The 19,264-nt window shown below is 42.0% G+C and overlaps 1 protein-coding gene across 1 annotated transcript in view; it reads right to left on the bottom strand.

The window, feature by feature from the left end:
- Positions 1-1,723: 1,723 nt before the first annotated feature.
- RECK (reversion inducing cysteine rich protein with kazal motifs) overlaps positions 1,724-19,264 on the bottom strand; it is a 66,503-nt gene continuing 48,962 nt past the window's right edge. The window contains exons 13-21 of the mRNA XM_010995578.3: positions 18,954-19,094; positions 17,693-17,881; positions 16,049-16,171; positions 13,872-14,043; positions 7,827-8,019; positions 6,459-6,669; positions 5,207-5,280; positions 4,196-4,351; positions 1,724-3,327 (exon numbers count right to left, since the gene is read on the bottom strand). Coding sequence (XP_010993880.1) covers positions 3,106-3,327; positions 4,196-4,351; positions 5,207-5,280; positions 6,459-6,669; positions 7,827-8,019; positions 13,872-14,043; positions 16,049-16,171; positions 17,693-17,881; positions 18,954-19,094 — 1,481 coding nt within the window. The 3' untranslated portion in view covers positions 1,724-3,105. The remainder of the gene's footprint in view (positions 3,328-4,195; positions 4,352-5,206; positions 5,281-6,458; positions 6,670-7,826; positions 8,020-13,871; positions 14,044-16,048; positions 16,172-17,692; positions 17,882-18,953; positions 19,095-19,264) is intronic.

Here is a 19,264-nt window from a genome sequence, read left to right as displayed (position 1 = left end):
TAATTCCCTGTTTCAATAGCTCCATCTTACAAAGCACCCCACTGGTTGTTCCTGGGCTCTGGTGGCTGATGGCACGACACCTCCAGGTGTGTCCCCAGCTCTGTGCTCACAGGCTGAATTGATTTGGGGGCTACTAGCCTATTAGAGAGATGCATACTCCCCAGAGGACACATCTAGCAGGCTTCTCCTAGGATCTGAGAATCACATTTCCTGTAAGAAATCCATTCCATCTGGTTGAGGTGGGGCTGAAGCTCCCCTAACTCTCCTTTGTCACAGAGGTGGGCATGTGACCCAGGCCAGGCCCATGACCCTCTTGGGGTCCCTTCCTGCCCAATTACTTTCTGTAGGCTGGATAGGAGGCTATTTCATCTGTTTTTCTAGTATCTTGGTTTTGTTACCCACAGCCAGAGGAGCCTCTGAATCTTTCTCTGGAGGAGCCTCTGAATCTTTCTCTGGAGTCCACTTTCTATGTGGTTCCCTCATCTTCTAAATTGTCTTCCTCCTGCAGAACCACTTTCCCCTGGACTTTCAGGCCCTCCCTTACTAGCCCTTGGAGAAATTAAAGGGGCACAGGAACCTCATTTCTCTCTCCCCTACAGCCCCCCTGTCTCCCACAGGATCTCAAGTCAAGGTCCCTATGCAGCCTTGGGCAGAATGCTGGAGAGCCAGCCAGCAGGGCCTCTGTCCTGCTCTGAGGCCAGGAGGCCACTGAGACTCTGTCCACAAGGCAGCCGGGCTGTGCTCACCACAGCCACAGGCAAGTGAGGAGCATGAGCTCCCTGAACTGACCGGACCTGGGCTGTTTCGCCCATAACCAACATCGGAGTTCTCATGGTTGTGTCCTCAGGGCAGGACCCACCTTTAGATCTTTTCTTCCCTTGATACTCCCCCTCTCCATACCCAAGCACCTCTCTCATTTCTCTTATTTTCTTCCCCGGCCGTGAAACTTCTACTGCTTTTCTAATAAGAAATTTAGTCAGTACTGGCTGTGGTCCTATCCTGAAGAGAAAGAACCATTGCGGTAGACTGTTACTATTGTTCAAAATGCTCATGGTCCCTCCCCCAGCTCCTTCTCTCCTCAATACGCACCCCACCCCCATCACCACTACCACCACCAACCAGAAGATGATACATCCCTACCTTTTGAACTCAGGAGTGGCCATGTGACTTGCTTGGGCCAATGAGACGTCGGCAGAAATGGCAGTGTCACTTCTGAGCAGAGCCCTAAGGGCCAGTTGTGGTTTTCTACGCCATCTTCTTCCCTTTGTGAGGTCAGTCGGTGGGTCCTGGAGATGCAGAGAAGAAGTGCAGCTGACCCCCAGCAGACACGTGATGGGAGTGAGATGGAGGTTTTGGGCTTTAGCCTCACCTGGTTGATAGAACATAGGGCCCTGATCAGCAGGCTCCGTCTCCACAGTGCAAAGCTCCCTCTGCTGAAGGACGTCCCCTGGGGCTGGAATATCGGCCGAGGCAGTGGGAAGTAGAACTGCCTCGTCTGTTCCCAGGTCCGGAAGACCTAGAGCTGGGGTCTTCGTACTTGACTTTCTGCCACAGCCTGGCCTCTGGTCGGACCTGGGTCGGCTCTGACTAGCTCTGTCCCAGCTGCTGCGCTTCCCCAAGAATAACACTCCCATAACTTCTTATTCCAGAGCAAAGGACATAGCTCACCCAAGAGGGATCAGTGTATATTTTGAATATGCATATTGCTTGGAAATACACATCATCATATAAAAATTATTTTATTATAATAGAAAAGCTTTCCAGTATATTGCATTGAAGACATTTATATAGAAAAAGCAATTGCAACAAACATGCTACATCAACACTGAGATATTCTGAAAGCTTTAAGTGCCCACTTTTAAACAAAATTTTGGTATAACAAGCATATCTCTATATATTTTAGAGGGTACACATAACACTGAAAAAAACACTTCGTGTAAAATCTAAGTTCAGGTGCATATAAACAAGAAGTATTACACTGAATAGCTTATTTCAAACTGTGAAACACATTCAAAGTATTCAATTTCTTAGACAACATGCATACATTTAATACTTAGATTGACACTTTTAAATATATAAACCACAATTCTTTATAATTCTGTATCAAAAAAGAAAGTCAGACAGAACACTTATCTACACTGTGCATATCACAAAAAGCAAATGTGTCTTCATGAACAGAAAGTACTGGGTTAACACAAATGATTGTCATTTTACAAATATGGCTATTCACCTTCTTCATAATAAAATAGAAAAATCATGTATTATTTACATGAACTACTAATTATTTCACTTTTTGGCAATTACATAAGTAGCAGCAATTGGTTTAAAGGTTGATATTTAAAAACTCTAAATTTAACTTGAATGATACCAAAGAATATATATCTGGTTAATATAAAAATGCATAATGCAAGACGCTTTGATGCAATATAGCTTCTCCCTTTCACAGACACACATTAGAAACCACTGAGACTGTCACTTACAATATATCATGTGAGTGCCATTTACTTAGCTTGTTTTTGCTTAACACAATAGATGGATTCCTGAATTAGATTTCTGTAAATTAAATTTGCCTGATGATTTATATGAGAATTCCAAAGGTGCCTGATCTTGACTTCATACTCTAATAGCAGTGGCTCTTTGCTGTGACCCTTCACTTCCAGACAGAATAAGGAATTATCTGTAAACAAACACACACACACTCGGGGCACCTTAATACTGAAAAGAACTCTGAAATGAAGTTTCTGTGATACAAAGCCCATGGTAAAATGAGTTATCTTTCTAAAAAGTGATCATCTCATTTATCAACGACATAGAATTTGTTTTAGAGTTGGGGACTCATTCAGGAGCAAAATGTAAATTGTAAGGCAGTGATCTACCAGGAGACATCCTCTTGCCATAAAGGATTTGGAAGAATGTACTGTAACACTGGAAGAAACAAAACAAAAATCCTACTAATATTGGCAATTAAGAAAAATACTGTGTGGTGAATAGAGGTGACAAGTGCTTTGACTTGGCCACTATTCAACTACAAACCGGTAGTCCTGCATGTCTTTCCCAAGGTAGAGAAAATTAGATCAAGGATCATTTTGCACTTTTCATGGGCAGTCAATTTTGTGTCCAGACCCTGTGCCAGGCGAGGCCCAGGCTGAGGAGGAAGAGGCAGGAGTGGCAGGGAGGCTGGGCCACAGCAGCAGCCGAGGGCAGGCTGCTGGAGACCTGCACCTGGGAAATGATGAGGGCAGAGAGGGGGACGTGGGCCGCCAGAGTGGGGCTGTCAGAGTTGATAAGGGATTCGATCTTCTCTGCTTCTTTATTGCAGGCCTCGATCTGGGAGAGGATAATCAGATTCTTTTAACATAAAACCACAGCACCCATGAAAAGGTCAAGTCAGACAGATTCCAACATCAAAAATACATTTTCTCTGTTCTTCTCTCAGGTGAAGTAACGTTTTAATATAGTCTTAATTTACTACACAAATAATTACAGCATCAAGGGAGATCATAATCAGAGAAGACATGTATGACCCACACTGCACTGCCCTTTCTTTTCCCACAATCCCGTTCATGGCTTATTCACATTTAGACATTATCTTTTCATGCTTAAACAGTCACAGGGAGTGGCCTTTCAGTGCCTACCTACACATTAAGAAGAAAGCAATTAGACTTGACGAGATTCCTAATTGGGAGAGTTTACAAACCGCTGGGTTCACCCTGTTCCCTTGAGCCGTCACCTATGTTGATGCTGAAACTCAAGCCTGCCTGAGTGAGGTTCACCTCTAGATTGTGAGGAAGTAAAATCAGGGCCCATGAGACCAGCTCTGGGGCTCCCGCTCCCCAGCGGGAGTAGCCCTCAGGAGACAGGAGTTCGTTCTGGCCTTGTCACTGTGTGACCTGTGTCAGTCCCTGTGTTAGTCCCTGCCCTCCCTGGGCCTCGATGAGCAGATGTCTTCCATCTCTGCACACTCTGAGCCACAGCATCCCAACCTCTTCCCTCAACTGCTCTGTTGTCAAATGTGGACCTGTCTGCAGCTGCTCACCTGCTGCAGCCCCGTCCCTCAGAGACTGCATGCTTTTCTCTTCCATCCCCCAAGCCCCAAGCCTGGCCCAACTTTCCAAATGTCTCCATTTCCTCACCCTCTCCCAAGTCCGCCAAACTTGAAAGGGATAGGATGGCTGCACAAGTGTGCTGAACCCACCTGCAAAGCTTTTGGATAATGATCGACAGGAATGATCAGGATCACAATTTCTGATTCAATGCTGAAGTATCCAAATACGTCACACTGTGGCACAGACACGTGCATGCGGATTTTCTGAAGTATTTCCAGAACTGTTATTGGCTTTTTGTTTGTTACCTAGGAAGAGAAAAAAATTCTATTACCCGAAAAAAAAAAGAATTCCTTATCACTGCCTAAGCTGCCTTGCTACCTTGCCTAAGCCAAGGAGGCTCTTTCAACCAAGGATTCCCTAAGTGCAGGCCCCAACAAGGCCTTGCTGGCTGAATTCTGAATATCCACAGAGCCCATCCCAATGGGTTTTTTTCTGACTGCTGAGCTTTGTGGCTGAGATTAAAAAAAAAAAAAAAAAAAGTGCTCCTGGTGAGAGTGTTTAAGTGACAGTTCTGAGTTAGAGGCTACAGGGAAATAATTAAAGCCTTCCTGTAAAAATATAGATATTTTAAATCTAAATGGGCATCATTTTCTAGGTAGTGGCAGGTGTTGGCTGGAACCCTGTCTCCACAAGAATGAGCAGCAAAAGTGATGGTCCAGAAAAGGGAAAGGGGCAAAACCATCACGGGAAGGTGGCTGACTGTGGACACACCTCCGGACGAATGGGGACTGCGTGAGGGCAGGTAACCCTGCAACCATCTGGGCGTTTACGTCTCTGACTGCCTGGTTCTGCCTCCAGCCCTCACTCTGCTCACTACACCAGCAGGAGACCTTTTCTAAGAAAGGCCCAGGCTGCCTGATGTCAGAGCAAGGTCACTACACGGCCAGGCTGTAGAGGGAAGGAGCAAAGGACTGGGAGCTAGACAGCCTGAGCTCAAACCCCATTCTCCTGGTTGTGAGCTATATGGCCTTGGGCAAACTGCTTCTGTGCAAATTAGTTTCTTCATCTATAAGTAGGTGAGATGACGGGTTCTATCTGTACAATTACCGAGAGGTTTATCAATACAGTTTCAACAGTATATGGCACCTAAAACAACTTACCTTAGCAATGGTATCCAGTTTCTCTTTGTCAAATAAAACTCTTAACATCCCAGCACATAAAGGGCAACAAGCACCTGTATAACAGAAAACATTTCATGTGTTCAGAATTAGAAAGAAAGAGGATTCAAAATAGTTGGTGAAATTACCAGCCCTCCATTTTGTGCTAGGAATGTTATAGCAGTCTTTCCTGATGACTGTACTTTTATTTATGTTCCCTGACCAACTTGGGGGTCTTACAATCTATACATCTACAAAAATCCTTCCTCCATCGTGCTTTCCTCCTGTGCCACTCCCCAGGAGAGGCAGCTGTGGTGCAACACAGCACAGAGAGCGCTGGCCTCTCAAGAGACGCAGGCCTAGACCCTGCCCTGCTCAGAACTCACTGTGAGACCCCGGGCAAGTGCTTTCCAGTCTGCAAAACATGGGAGCAAGTGTTTCAGGGGTCCGTGAGTGTTTGTTTGAGTCACATTTAATTTTAAAAATTATTTTAAACTGCTAAAAATGACAATATATCAGAACATGGTCTCCAGGAGAACAGAGGCTTTGTTTTGCTCACTGCTGTGTCCCCAGTGCCCAGGTGTCCAGCGCACTGTGGAAGCTCAAGGAACATTTGCTGAGTTTGTGGATTGAGGAATGAAATTGTTAGACTCCAGATTACTCTGCTCTGTGCAGATTTGGGATAAAGTCTCTTCTGCCACCTCTGTTCAACTGAAGAATATGAGACTAAGGTAAGCCGTTTAAAAACTGGTGCCGCTTATAATAGCCTGTATGAAACAAGACTTTCTTGATTATAAGCAGCTAAAACAATTAAATTAGATGCTAAGGCCAATCTAAGACAACAAATGTCTTCTGTTTTTCTCAATTTCAAATGTTTGTGTTCATCAAAACGACTTCAATTATTTATTCATTCATTACTAATTCTTTACTCATTAACTTTACAATATGTAAACATTGTGCATTTTAACCAATAACCATAATTTTGGTAATTAAATATTGCCATTTTTATATTGGTGTTTGGGGTAAGATTGAAAAAAGTTTTCAGTTTGTTTTTAAACCACCAGATGTCCTCTATGATAAATCCACAGCTTTTTAAAGCTGACCAGGAGCAGACCCTCTAATCAGCATTAGGTGGAATCAAGACCGTGCAAAGTTTAAACAATCCAGTCCACGCTCAGGGACTCAAGTCTCTGGAGACAGATGAGCAAATGTTCGCAGTCCGAGCCCCGCCCTACCCCAAACACCGCCGGCCTACCGGGCGGGAGGATGGGTCTGCACTCGGCCGCTGAGAGCGTCGGGCACTTCACAGCAGCGCACTCCGCGGCGGGGCTGTGCTCGGAGAGGGCCCCGACGGCCTGGCAGGGCCCGTAGTAGTCCACTGCCACCCGGTCCGAGTAGGCAGCACACACGCTGCCGTAGGTCTCCCCGTCGTGCCCGCAGATGGGCTCCGTGGCTCTGCAGAAGGGCTGAAGGCAAGCAGAGCACGTTTAGCCTGCAAACCTCTACGTGCACTCTTCTTAACCAACAGTTAAGGTAACCCTATTTTCAGGAAGGAAACAAAGACAGTGTACATTCTTGGACCTTCTTACGCCAGCTCCTGAGGCTGCTCACCGCGGGGTGGGGGTGGGGCCACAGGCCTGTCCCAGAATGAAGAGATTGCTCTCTCAGCCTCTGCGGACTTGGGTGCTCATTCTATGTGAAGTGATACGAGGTAAAAATTCCCCCTCCCTCCAGACTTCTATTATTCCAGAAGAGCCTGTTTTGAAGAAAATAAGACCCATCTTCATGCAAATTTGGAGGCCTTGTCTTATCACTATCATTTCGTGCTGGGTCTGGGATAAGAAGATGGAAGAATGGAGAGATGAGGAGAGCAGATATGGGGTTAGGTTAGGAAGATGCAGCAGAAAACGTGTAGCCACAAAGAGGGAACAAGAGGAAGACTGGGAATTTAGAGCGAAGGTACCGGTGCACTTGCAACCCGAGCTCTGAGGGAAAACAAGCCCAGGGAGACGTCAGCCGGCTGTGGACAGGAGCGCCGGCCCCGGGGGCAGAGGGGCTGGCACACAGGCAGCGGTGTGTGCGGGAGGCCTCAGAGAGTTTGTGCTTGGGGTTATTCTTTACCATGAATACAGATTTCACAACTCTAGAAGACTGAAGCATGAGCTGATGTAAGATGACATTAATTTTTAGAGAAATTTTCAGTCACTTTTCAGGACTGCAGGTGCAGCTTCAGTGGGAAGAGCGGGTAGTTTTCACTCGCATTCTTCCTGAGCTGCGTTCTAACAGGGCCCCCAGAACCAGGGGAAGTGACAGTGCTGCTGACTCATGCCAGCGGTGTGAGACTTCAGAGTCTTTTCCTGACGGTTGGGGGCAAGAAGCCACTCTGTTCCTGCTCGGTACACTACACGTGCAAAGGTTCACACACCAGCCAAGGGGCCCTCCAATGTCAGGAGGAAAAGCCAGCCTTGGGATGGCTCATCTTTGGTGGAGGACTGAAAGCTCTAGATTTGACAGGGTTCACAGAAGACCCTCAAGGGGTCTCACACTAGTTGCTGACTAGTGTAAAAGATCATAAACTGATTTCATGCTCGGCGTACTTGGGTTTGTCAGGAGACAAGGGTACCTGGCATGGGCCTTTGTATAAGAGGCTTTTCCCTCTCTGGTACAGAGTGCAGAGATTGCTGTGCTCCATGTGGTTTGTGTCACAAACGGGATCTCGGACCTGGTCACAGGTGAGCTGTCTTGGCAAGCACTCATATTGGCTACATCCAAACTTATCAAAAGTCGTCAGGCAGACTTGTGGTTTGGGTATGCATCTGAAAAACACAAATGTGGCACTGTGAGCCAATGTTGAGAGGGACTATGGTGGGGCCGGCAAAGCACTGACGGGGCACAGGAGGCTGAGGAGAAGGCAACAGAACAATCAGAAATAGTCCCTGTGCCCAAGAGCGTACGGAGAGCGGGGAGCCGAGCCACGTGTAAAGCAGGCTATCAGGCAGAAAATCACACACCAAATGCTCATGGGAATGAATCATTCTGATTGTGGTGTCCTGGCTGGAACCAGGAAGATGAGGGCCTGCCAGGCTGAGGGAGCAGCAGAGCAAAGGTGTGATGTCCAATACCCTGTGGTGCTGGGAGAGGGGCCAAGGACTACAGGGGCAGGAGCAGAGGACGCACAGGGCGGAAGAGGCATGAGATAAGGCCATCAAATGGGCTGGGGTCAGATGTTGGAGGCCTTCTAGTTAATAATAAATGAAGCATTTTCAGGGGCTTAATTTTCAGCTTGGCTAATATGAGTCTATCTTAAGAGAAGGCTTCACAATATGTGCTGAAAAATCCAGGCTTCTGTGCTCACAAGGCTGAAGACCCAATGCTGGCTGGCTGCAAATCACCGAGAGAATGCCATTCCATAAAGCTGGGTTTTCCTAGTAATACCTGCACTTTGTTTCATTCTCAACCCCTGAACTACTTCAGAGGGGTTAGAGAGGATGGTTCTTTTCTTCTTTATATTTTTTTTTGCCTCCCTCATTTCTGTAATGGTATTTATAATTTTCTACAAGAATATAAAAACTATTAAAATGTTTATCCTTCACTGGATATCTGAAATAATAGGATCTACAAATATTAGTCTGTAAAGTAAAAGGAGAAGAATATAGTAGCTAGCATTATTTAATTTCAAAAGAAATTACTTCTATTCTTTTTAGGGATAAGCTTCCTTCACTGATAATACCACCACCACCATCACTACTACCATCTGTGGTCACCTTTTCTGATGGGATTTAGAATCAGAATGCCTGTAAAGAGAAGCTAAGAAAACAGTTCCATTTACAGTCACATCAAAAAGAATAAAATACCTAGGAATAAATCCAAGTAAGTAAGTAAAAGATCTGTACTTGGAAAACTGTAAGACACTAATGAAAGAAACTGAAGATGACACAAACAGATGGAAAGATATACCATGCTCATGGATTAGAAGAACTAATGTTATTAAAATGACCATATTACCCAGGCAATCTACAGATTCAATGCAATTCCTATCAAAATACCATGGCACTTTTCATAGAACTAGAACAAACAATTCTAAAATTTGTATGGAAACATGAGAGACCCTGATCTTGATAAAGAAGGACAAAGCTGAGGGTATCATATGCCCTGATTTTAAACCATACTACAGAGTTACAGTCATTAAAACAGCATGGTATTGACATGAAACAGACACACAGATCAATGAAACAGAATACAGAGCCCAGAAATGAACCCATACTTATACGGACACTTACTGTATGACAAAGGAGGCAAGAATATACAATGGGAAAAAGGTAGCCTCTTCAATAAATGATGTTCAGAAAACTGGGTAGCTACATGCAAAAGAATCAAACTAGACTACTTTCTCACACCACACACAAAAATAAATTCAAAATGGATTAAAGACTTAAATGTAAGACTTGAAACCATAAAACTTCTAGAAGAAAATATAGGTAGTATGCTCTTTGACATCAGTCTTAGTAATATTTTTTAGATATGTCTCCACAGGCAAGGGAAACAAAAGCAAAAATAAACAAATAGGACTATATTAAACTAAAAAGCTTTTGTACAGCAAGGGAAACTACCAACAAAATGAAAAGGCTGCTTATTGAATGGGAGAAGATATTTGCAAATGATGTATCTGATAAGGGGTTAATATCCAAAATATACAAAGAACTCATAAAAAACAACCAATCAAAAAATGGGCAGAGGATCTGAATAGGCAATTTTCCAGAGAAGAAATACAGATGGCCCACAGGCACATGAAAAGATCCTCAACATCAGTAATCATCAGGGAAATGCAAGTCAAAACCATAACGAGATATCACTTCACATCTGTCAGAATGGCTATTCTCAAAAAGACAACAAATAGCAAGTGTTGGCAAGGAGTCAGAGAAAAGGGAACCCTTGTGTACTGTTGGTGGGAATGTAAATTGGTGCAACCACTATGGAAAACAGCATGGAGGTTCCTCAAAAAAATTAAAAATAAACTATCATATGATCCATCAAACCCACTTCTGGGTACTTAATCCAAAGAAAATGAAAACACTAACTAGGAAAGATATATGCACCCCTATGTTCATTGTAGTATTATTTACAATAGCTAAGATATGGAAGTAACCTAAGTGCCTATCAAAAGATGAATGGATAAAGAAGTTGTGGTATATCTGTTTGTGTATATACACACACACACACACACACACACACACACGAATATTACTCAGCCATAAAAAAGAATGAAAACTTGCAACAATATGGATGAACCTAGAGGGTGTTAAGCTAAGTGAAGTAAGTCAAACAGAGAAACACAAATACTGTATAATTTCACTTACATGTGGAATCTTAAACACAAAAGAAATGAACAAACATAACAAAACAGGAACAGAATTATAGATGAAGAGAACAAATAGGTGGTTGCCAGAGGGGAGGCGGGTGGGGAGAGGAGAGAAATTGGTGAGGGAGATTAAGAAGTACAAACTTCCAGGTGCAAAATAAATGAATCACAGGTATGAAATGTACAGTATGGGGAATATAGTCCACAATTATGTAGTATCCTTATATGGTGATAGGTAGTAACTAAACTTATTGTGGTGATCTTTCAAAATGTATGGAAATACTGAATTACCATGTTCTGTACCAGAAACTAAGACAATGTTGTAGGTCAGTTATACTTCAAAACAAACTCATAGAAAAAGATCAGATTTGTGGTTACCAGAGGTGAGGGGGGAGGAGAGGGAGAATTAGATGAAGGTAATCAAAAGGTACAAACTTCTGGTTATAAGACAAATAAGTACTAGAGACGTAATGTATCCCATGATAAATATAATTCACACTGCTGTACGTTATATAAAAGTTGTTAAGAGAGTAAATCCTAAGAGTTCTTATCACAAGGAAAAAATATTTTTTTCTATTTCTTTAATTTCATATCTATATGAAATGATGAATATTCAGTAAACTCATTGTGGTAATCATTACATGATGTATGTGAGTCAAATCATTGTGTTGTACACCTTGAACTTATACAATGCTGTATGTCAAGTATATTTCAATAAAACTGGAAGGAAGAAATCAGGATGCATGTAGTTATAATTTTATGGAAATTTAAGACATTTGAAGAGAAATAATCAAAAAGAATATTTAGAACTTCGTTATCTATTAGCATAGAAGGGAAGAGAACTAAGACTATCAGGAGAAATTTGGTGATTTTTGAAGGAAAAACATTATCAGTTTGACCATACAGAATAAGAGGATCAATATGGAAGGCTGGGAATCGGGAGGGGGGTAAATTAAAATAAACACAATCAGGGAGGAACTTCGTCTTGCTTACTATTGTGTCCTAGTGTCCTGAAAGATGCCTGGTACATCACTAGATACTTGATGAGTGAATACAACTTTAATTTTTTTTTTATTTTCAACTTTTTATTTTTTAAACAATTGTTTTTTGAACAGACAATACAAGCTCTGGTGAAACTGAAAAGACACAAAATCATATATAGTGAAAAGTAAGTCTCCCTCCTACTCTTTATGGCTGAGCCTCCTAGGTCCCTCTGCAGAGGCAACCACTGTTACCAATTTCTTATTTATTCCTCCAGAGATATTTTATGTAAGTATAAGTATTCATATATGCTGATTCAAAGAGTATGTGTATTTAAGATTTGGCAGGCCTGGCCATACTGCCCTCCACGGGGGTGTACCAGTCCTCCCCTCCACCCCTCTTGGGGATGGGCATGGGGGTGCCAGTTACCCTAGATTGTGCTATCAAACTTTCTATCTTTGCCAATCTGGTAGATGGAAAATGGTAAACAATTGTAGTTTCAATTTAATTTACATTTCTCTTAAAATGAGGAAAGTTAACCATTGTGGTAGACTGGCTAGACGTTCATACATCAAATTCATTTAATTTTCTTCCTGGGCATACATCTAGACTACATTTCCCAGCCTCCCTGGCAGTAGTTGTGGCCAAGAGACTAAGTTCTAGACAATGGAATGTGACTGAAATTAGAGATGAATTTTAACCTGGCCTCTAAAAGCTTCTCACGAGCAAACTCCATCATCTCCCTTCTCTTATCTGCTGGACAGAGGACTAGAGGATGTAGGAGATGGCAGATCACTAAACAGAAGGATCCTAAGTCTCTGAATCACCATGTAGAAAGCTGAACACCCAAAAAGGACTGTATCTGAACATCTATTATGTTAAAGTACTGACATTTTAGGGTTTGTATACAGTTGCTAGAGTTACTCCCCCCAATTAAAAAAGAATCTTTTCAAGTGTTTAAGAACCATCTGTATTTCTTTTTCTATATTTATGTCCTTGGTTCATCTTCTGTTGGTAATTGATTTTTGTCCATTTTTATATTAGGTTGTTGACCTTTTTCATATTGATTTGTAGGGGTTCTTTATATTGTAAAGGACATCAGCTCTTTCTCTGATATTCTTCTCAGTTTGTCATTTGTTTGTTACCATGCAGAAAATTTTCATCTTCATGTAGTTGCATTTTTCAAACTTTTCTTTTATATTGATTATCTATATTATACCCAGCAAGGCCTTTCCATTTTGAGATCTTACTGTTTTATCACAAAAACAAGCTAACCTCATTTAGAAAGGTTAACAAATTGAGGAAAACAAATTAACAAACAAATACCAAAACAATCCTCAATTCTACCTCCCAACACAACTATATTATCCTTTTGCTTATTTCTTACCTTTTTTCTTGTGCACAGCACCCTGTCTTCTGTCCATAGGAACCTTATGGGCTTCATTTTCATGATGTAAACGTTGCCAGATGGGTCACCAATTCTCTTTGCCATTTCTTTTAACACATGAGAAGATACTCCCCTCCCTCCACACTGCACTGGGTTTTCAGGATGGAGAAGCAATTGCTTCTTCTCCACAAAACCTCCATAAGGTAAGGACTGTGGCACTGGGACATGTCCTGCTCAGGTCTCTGAAACCTAAGAGAATCCACAGGACCCTTGCCCCACGGCCACCACGTGCAGAAATCCATCATTAAAATGAGATAAACTGCACTCTGAGCTCCTGAGGAAACCACAAGGAAAGGAGCCCCTAAGCAAATAACTTCATGTAATACTGAAGTTGCACTTTCAGAGACTTCTCATGTCCAATCCCTAAACTGGAGGTAGATGACTAGAATAGCTGCTATTACTATCAGGTGTAAGTAGTGAGTAGTAAGAGTGCATCCATTTCTTGTCTCAGCTGCTGCCTCTCCTTGCCCCACGCTTTCTGCTTCAGCCTCACAGAACGGCTCCAGCTCCCGGCATACACCACGCTCTCTCCTCACCTCCAGCAGCCAAGATCTTTGCTCCTGTTACTGTCTCTGTCTTCACCACCACCACCTTTCCTCCACCGGAAACCTTGCCTGCAATCTTCTTGTTTTCCTAGCCAAGTAGCATGTGCTCCAGAGGCTTTCCTAGGTTCCCCCCAGACTGTGCCAACTGCTCAGCTTCTGGGTCCCCCAATCATAGCATGTTACCAAGCAGCTTTCCTGGATCTTTCCCTCCAGACTTCAACTTTTCAGGGCAGAGGCCACCTTAACTCATCTTTGTACTTTCACTGACTGGTACACAGTAGATGCATAGTAAGCGACGGCCTTCAGTTGAAAAAGATAAGGAGCCATTTGACTTACCTTTGGTTTTTTGGGCAGGGGTTAGGATTACATGGATCCTTTGAGATGCATGATCCAAACTCAAACTGATGGTCTTGGAGGCCCACACAGCGAGCAATGCAGGCGCTGGGGTAGGTGCGTCCATTCTGCCCACACACGGGGACAAACTGATCTGCACAGTTACAGGGCAGCCCTGAGAGAGGAGACAGCCTCAACAGTGTGCATGTGTACATTCCCCTTCCCCCACACATTTCCTAACTAAGGCAAACCACTACAAGTACGTGCAGGTCTCATGTTAGAATAATTTTAAATTAAGTCAGAAAAAGACAACCTTCAAATCTCTGACAGTGTTTTTAAAAGTGGCAAGGTTCTGAAAAGCCATCTGTCTGCATAATGGCTTCCTTTGTACCATTTATTGCCAGTTAATTGAGGGCCTCCAGATCTTGACCCCAGTGGTAGAGACCCCTATAAACAAAGCTATACGTCGGAAAAGTAAAGAATGTTTCTCCCAATCAGGTATATAAAATCTAGAATTTAGATGTTCACCTCTGACTTGGGAAATTTCTAGAATGTTAAAGGGTAACAGCAAAAACAAGACAAAAAATGAAGGTTGTAAACACCTCACTTAGGTTCCTTCCACCTCCACGGGGGGGGGGGAGAACAAGAAGGTAGTAACTTGGAAAATTTTTGTGATTTGAGACTTAAGAATTTTTACAAAAGTCTATCTGTGAGTCATGTGTGGGCTGGGACACTATCTGAGTCCCCCCAAATGTGGTACACTTTGTGGCTGGTAAAAATCTCCTTAGAGTCTGCTGGCTAAATAGTCACTGGCGTAATTTATCCCGGGACATGAGGGGCTACACACTATAGGGAAAAAGGATCCTGCTAGTTGTAAAGATCATCTTCCCAAAACACTTAGATGTAAGTACGTAGATAAAGAAGTCTTCTGTGTAACTCTTTTAGTTAACTTTTCATCTCTACATGGTTTAATGATTTCTCTAAGCAGAGTGAATTGTGCTCATCAGAGTAGAGCAGACAAGGCATAAAAATAAAGCACAACAACAACAAAACAATAAAGCAACAGAGGCTGCTCATTAAGGTGGACAGAGGCCGGGGTGGGTGGAGCTAGTCCTGCCTCCACTTCCCGATCAGCCTGCCATTCACTTCTTATTTCTGATCTGCTTTTTATTTCCAGTGGGCTGGAGATACAAGGTTGGTAAATCCCTATTCTGTTCTCCTACCTGACTCCATGGAAGGGGAATCAAGTTGCTGCAGCAGCAGCAAGAACTGGGATAAGGGCAGCTACCTGGTTCCTCTTTGCCCAGAACCAAAGGTATTTCAGGTCTGAGAAAAAGCAGATACCAATAAATACCAGCAACTGTACTGTTGCTCTTAACAACTGTAGCCTCGTCACAAGACAAGAGCATTCCATCTCATTAGCTTTTCACCTGCTGTAGCTGGTGTGAGCACACCAGTAGCATAAAGCACAGGAGAGTCAGGAAAGTAGTATTCTTGACTGATTGTTCATAAACATTCTTAAGTTTCACATTACAGTAACTTCCCAGGTTAGCTTCCTGCTTTTCCTCTCCTTATTAAGGAGATGTAAGTGGAAGGAATCTATGTAAGAAGCTTACAAACTTTGTCTTTGTCTTGCCTTTCTTATTACCCTTTAACATTCCAGAAATCTCCCAAGCCAGACTTCTTGCACCTAAATTCTAGAATTTATACACTAAATTGGAAGAAACATTCTTTACTTTTTCTATTTATAGCTTTGTTTATACAGGTGTCTACCTATAAGAACCAGTAAGTTAGTAAGGTAGGTCAAGGAAGAAGGTGGTAAGAAAAACATTAGAACAGAAGCAAACTTAGAGAATACATGGATACTTTAGACCATAATGGTAGGGCAGGTAAATGGGTATTTTAGCAGGGAGAAAAATTCTATTTAACTAAAAGCATCCCAATCACTGGCCTATTCTTACTGACTCATGGAATTCCAGAAGAAATCATTTCATGCCTTCAATTCATAGAGGAGGAAACAGATCCAGAGAGGAAAGTACCTTGCTCTCAGCTCATGTATTTGTTTCTTTTTACTATGTATGTTTACAGTTAAGGCAAGACCAGAGAGGCTGCTTTGAAGGAAAAATGGGTACAAAGGGATGATGGCCCACTGAAGACAGCTTCTGGGTGACCATGGTTACCTGTGAAGGTACGACGGTCATCTTCTGAACTGTGCTCACTGAGGCACAGCCGAGTAGAACACACCAAATTGCCAGCAAAACAAGAACAGATATTGCAGTCGATATTAAAGGATGTCCCATGACCTGAGAAAAAGAGAATTAAAATGTTGATCTATTATCATGCATTTACAAATAGATCATAAATTAAAATTTTAATAGTTTAAGAAGTTTTGAAATAGAAATTCTTGAAAGATGACTTCTGAATATACAGAGAGTTAAATTTATAATATTTATATTTTCATATTTACTTCCCAGCATATCCCTCCAAGCCCCTGATGTGCTGGTTTCACTAGACTGCTCCTTATTCTCTGAGAATGTTTCTGGCTGCCCCGTTTGCCTCAAATGTTCCTCTCCTCCTTCTGGAACTTCCCTCACTTTTCTGGGACCAGCCCTGATGACATCTTTGGATCGAAGACTCTCCTGATGCGCTGGCAGGAATGACTAGCTCCCTGAAGTACATACATTTGGTCTGCTCCTTTTGTGGTTCAAATTGTCTCCCATCTTATCATGCAAAGCATAACCTCAATCCCTCATTCCAGTTTCAGCTCCACAGGCACTAATATGTTCTTTTGTATAGAATAGGCATTTATTCAGTGAAAGTTTTTGGAAGGAATGAATTTGTTTATCTTCAGATGTTTTCTATGATACAAGGTACCCACCTTACGTTTTAGCTAAGGAGGACATGGACTAAGCGATGAATACTCGACTTGCTAGTCTAGGCAGAAATTTACAAGCTCTTTCTAGGCAAGAGCACTCTTCTTAAAATTAGATCTCACACAGAAGAATAAAATAAGAGGCATATTAAAATTGAACTACTCTGGTTGATGGGTAGGGGGATGGACATGGAGGTAAGGGTAACAGACTGAGCAGGTGTGGGGGAACACATTTGCAAAAGTGGCATTTTTCCACAAATTTCGAGGCCCTATATTGATATGAACAGTTAGTAGGCTATAAGCAAAAGATGGCAAAGGAATCAGTGAAAAAAACAAGACCCTTAGACTTTTGGAGAAGGTGATCAAGGGGTGTTACCTTTAATGTGCTCTTGCCTAACCTCTAATCAACAGTGTAGTTCCCATCCCCAGTGTGCTTTCCACGACATCAGACTCTGAGTTCTACTTCTGGTAAAGGGGCATAGGGAGAGGGACACTGTTGAAGAAGGGGTGGGGAGGAGCAGACCTGTGTCCTTGCTTGTGGAGGGCAAGGGCTTTGGAGTCAAAGAGACCAGGACTGAATTATGCTTTGGTCACTTACCAGCTGGGTGACCTCTCTGTGCATCAGCTTCCCTACAATAGTACATGTGCCAGAGAGCAACCAGGAGGGTTTAATGAGATAACACAGGCCAGGACTTAGCATAGCGCTTGACACACAGTTAAGAGTTCAGTGTTAGTTGCTATTAGCTATTCGTCCCTTCTTGATGAGGCTTCTAAAAGGGTTCCTTAGAAGTCCTTGTGTTCTATACAGCATAGTTTGAAAAATACTGCCCTGGAGTATCTGCTTTGTAGACTTTACTCTCTGGTGAGAATCCATCCAATGTTCTCCCTACAAATTAAGATAACTCATCTCACGTTAAAAACAAAAACCAAATAAATACAGGTCCTGACTCACTTTTTCTTTTTCCTCCAACAATACAAGACTTCTGAAGGTCTACACAGTGCATCTCTATGCAGTTCTCTAAGAGTCCACTTTGTCCACATGAGCAAATTTTATAACAGCCAACTTCCCCAGCAGATGATGGCACCTGGATTAGTGTCCCTTGACGGACAATGAAATCAGAGGCTTCCCCTAATTTGCAACCTGTATAAACAAAAGTTAGCTGAGAGAGATGGTACTGTTCTCTGATACTGTTTTACGATGTGAGATACACTTCACAAAAGTCTTACAGGCACTGTGTGGCTTCAGAAGATTAGCAACGGAATTTTCACTAAACTAAGGAACTCTTTTGGTTCACTGGTCAAAAACATATTTTCTCAAATAAAAATTCCATGTTCTGTGAGATGGTGGTGATTAAAGGACCTATACCCTCAAGTTGGCTATAGTTCTGTGCAAAAGTGCTGTTTAAGATATGTAGTTTTTTTTATTTCTTTCAGCATATCAAATATATTTTCAAATCACAAATATTTTTTAAGTGGAGTATGGAAACTGACAGTTAATTATGATGCTATACCTGTTATGTTACAGTATTACACAAATATAAACAATCCTTTAAAACAACATGCTTATTTAATTTAATCTTTTGTTCCTTTTTACTTCATACATGTTTAAAAATGTTGATTCTAACAAGATAAAGGAACATTTTCAATTGGGAAATAGATAAAAGGAAGCAAAATGTTGCCACAACTATATTCTAAAGAGGCCCACAGAGATAAATAGACTATCAAAATTCTACAGGATAAAAAATTTTCAGCCTTAAAATCATGTGCATTTCGACACAACATTAAATTTATGAAGATAACTACACATCTGATTGAGAATGCTATTCCTCCATACATTAAAGGAAAGAAAAGAAAAACATGAACAATGAGCAGTACATTTTCTCAAATGTTACAACATAGGAGACAAAGTATAAAAAGCTGGCCCAAGGTTCTTTTTCCTTTTGTTGTCAAGAACCCTATATCTCATTATGAGAGTCTGGTTTTGGATTGATATTAGCTAACAATATAAATGACTACTGAAAATTACACTTGTCTATTTCCTGCTTATATAAATAATACATGTTTACTGGAAAAACCTCAAACATTACAGAAAAACGTACTTTAGAAAATAAAGCCCCTGTTATCTCATTCCAAAGATAACTCCTATAAAGAAAGAGCAGTGGCACATGGCACATATCCACACCCACCCTACACCCCACCTGTCTACCTCTTACCTTGAACACAAGAGTATGGAAGGCAGGGATCACCAGACGGACACCCTTTCCGGTTTACCTCACAGAGCTCATTAGCGGGGCAAGGATTTGGGTTACAGGGATGAGTCACCTCTTCTACAATGCTACCTAAAATACTTGGCCCTGAAAAGCCAAAAGCAAGTTAGTTTAAGCAACCCAAAAGAGTAACAGGTCTGTAAACTGTCTGAATTAATGACATCTGGAAAAAATGGACAGCTCATGAGTATAAAGCAAGGCTTGATTCTAGTAAGCTATTAAAATACTCAGATTCCCTGATCATCCATGCATTTAGC

The sequence above is a fragment of the Camelus dromedarius genome, chromosome 10, assembly GCF_036321535.1.
Source record: "Camelus dromedarius isolate mCamDro1 chromosome 10, mCamDro1.pat, whole genome shotgun sequence".
Taxonomy (NCBI): Eukaryota; Metazoa; Chordata; class Mammalia; order Artiodactyla; family Camelidae; genus Camelus; species Camelus dromedarius.
Note: the sequence above shows the minus strand (reverse complement) of the source record. Positions and strands in the feature narration are given on the sequence as shown.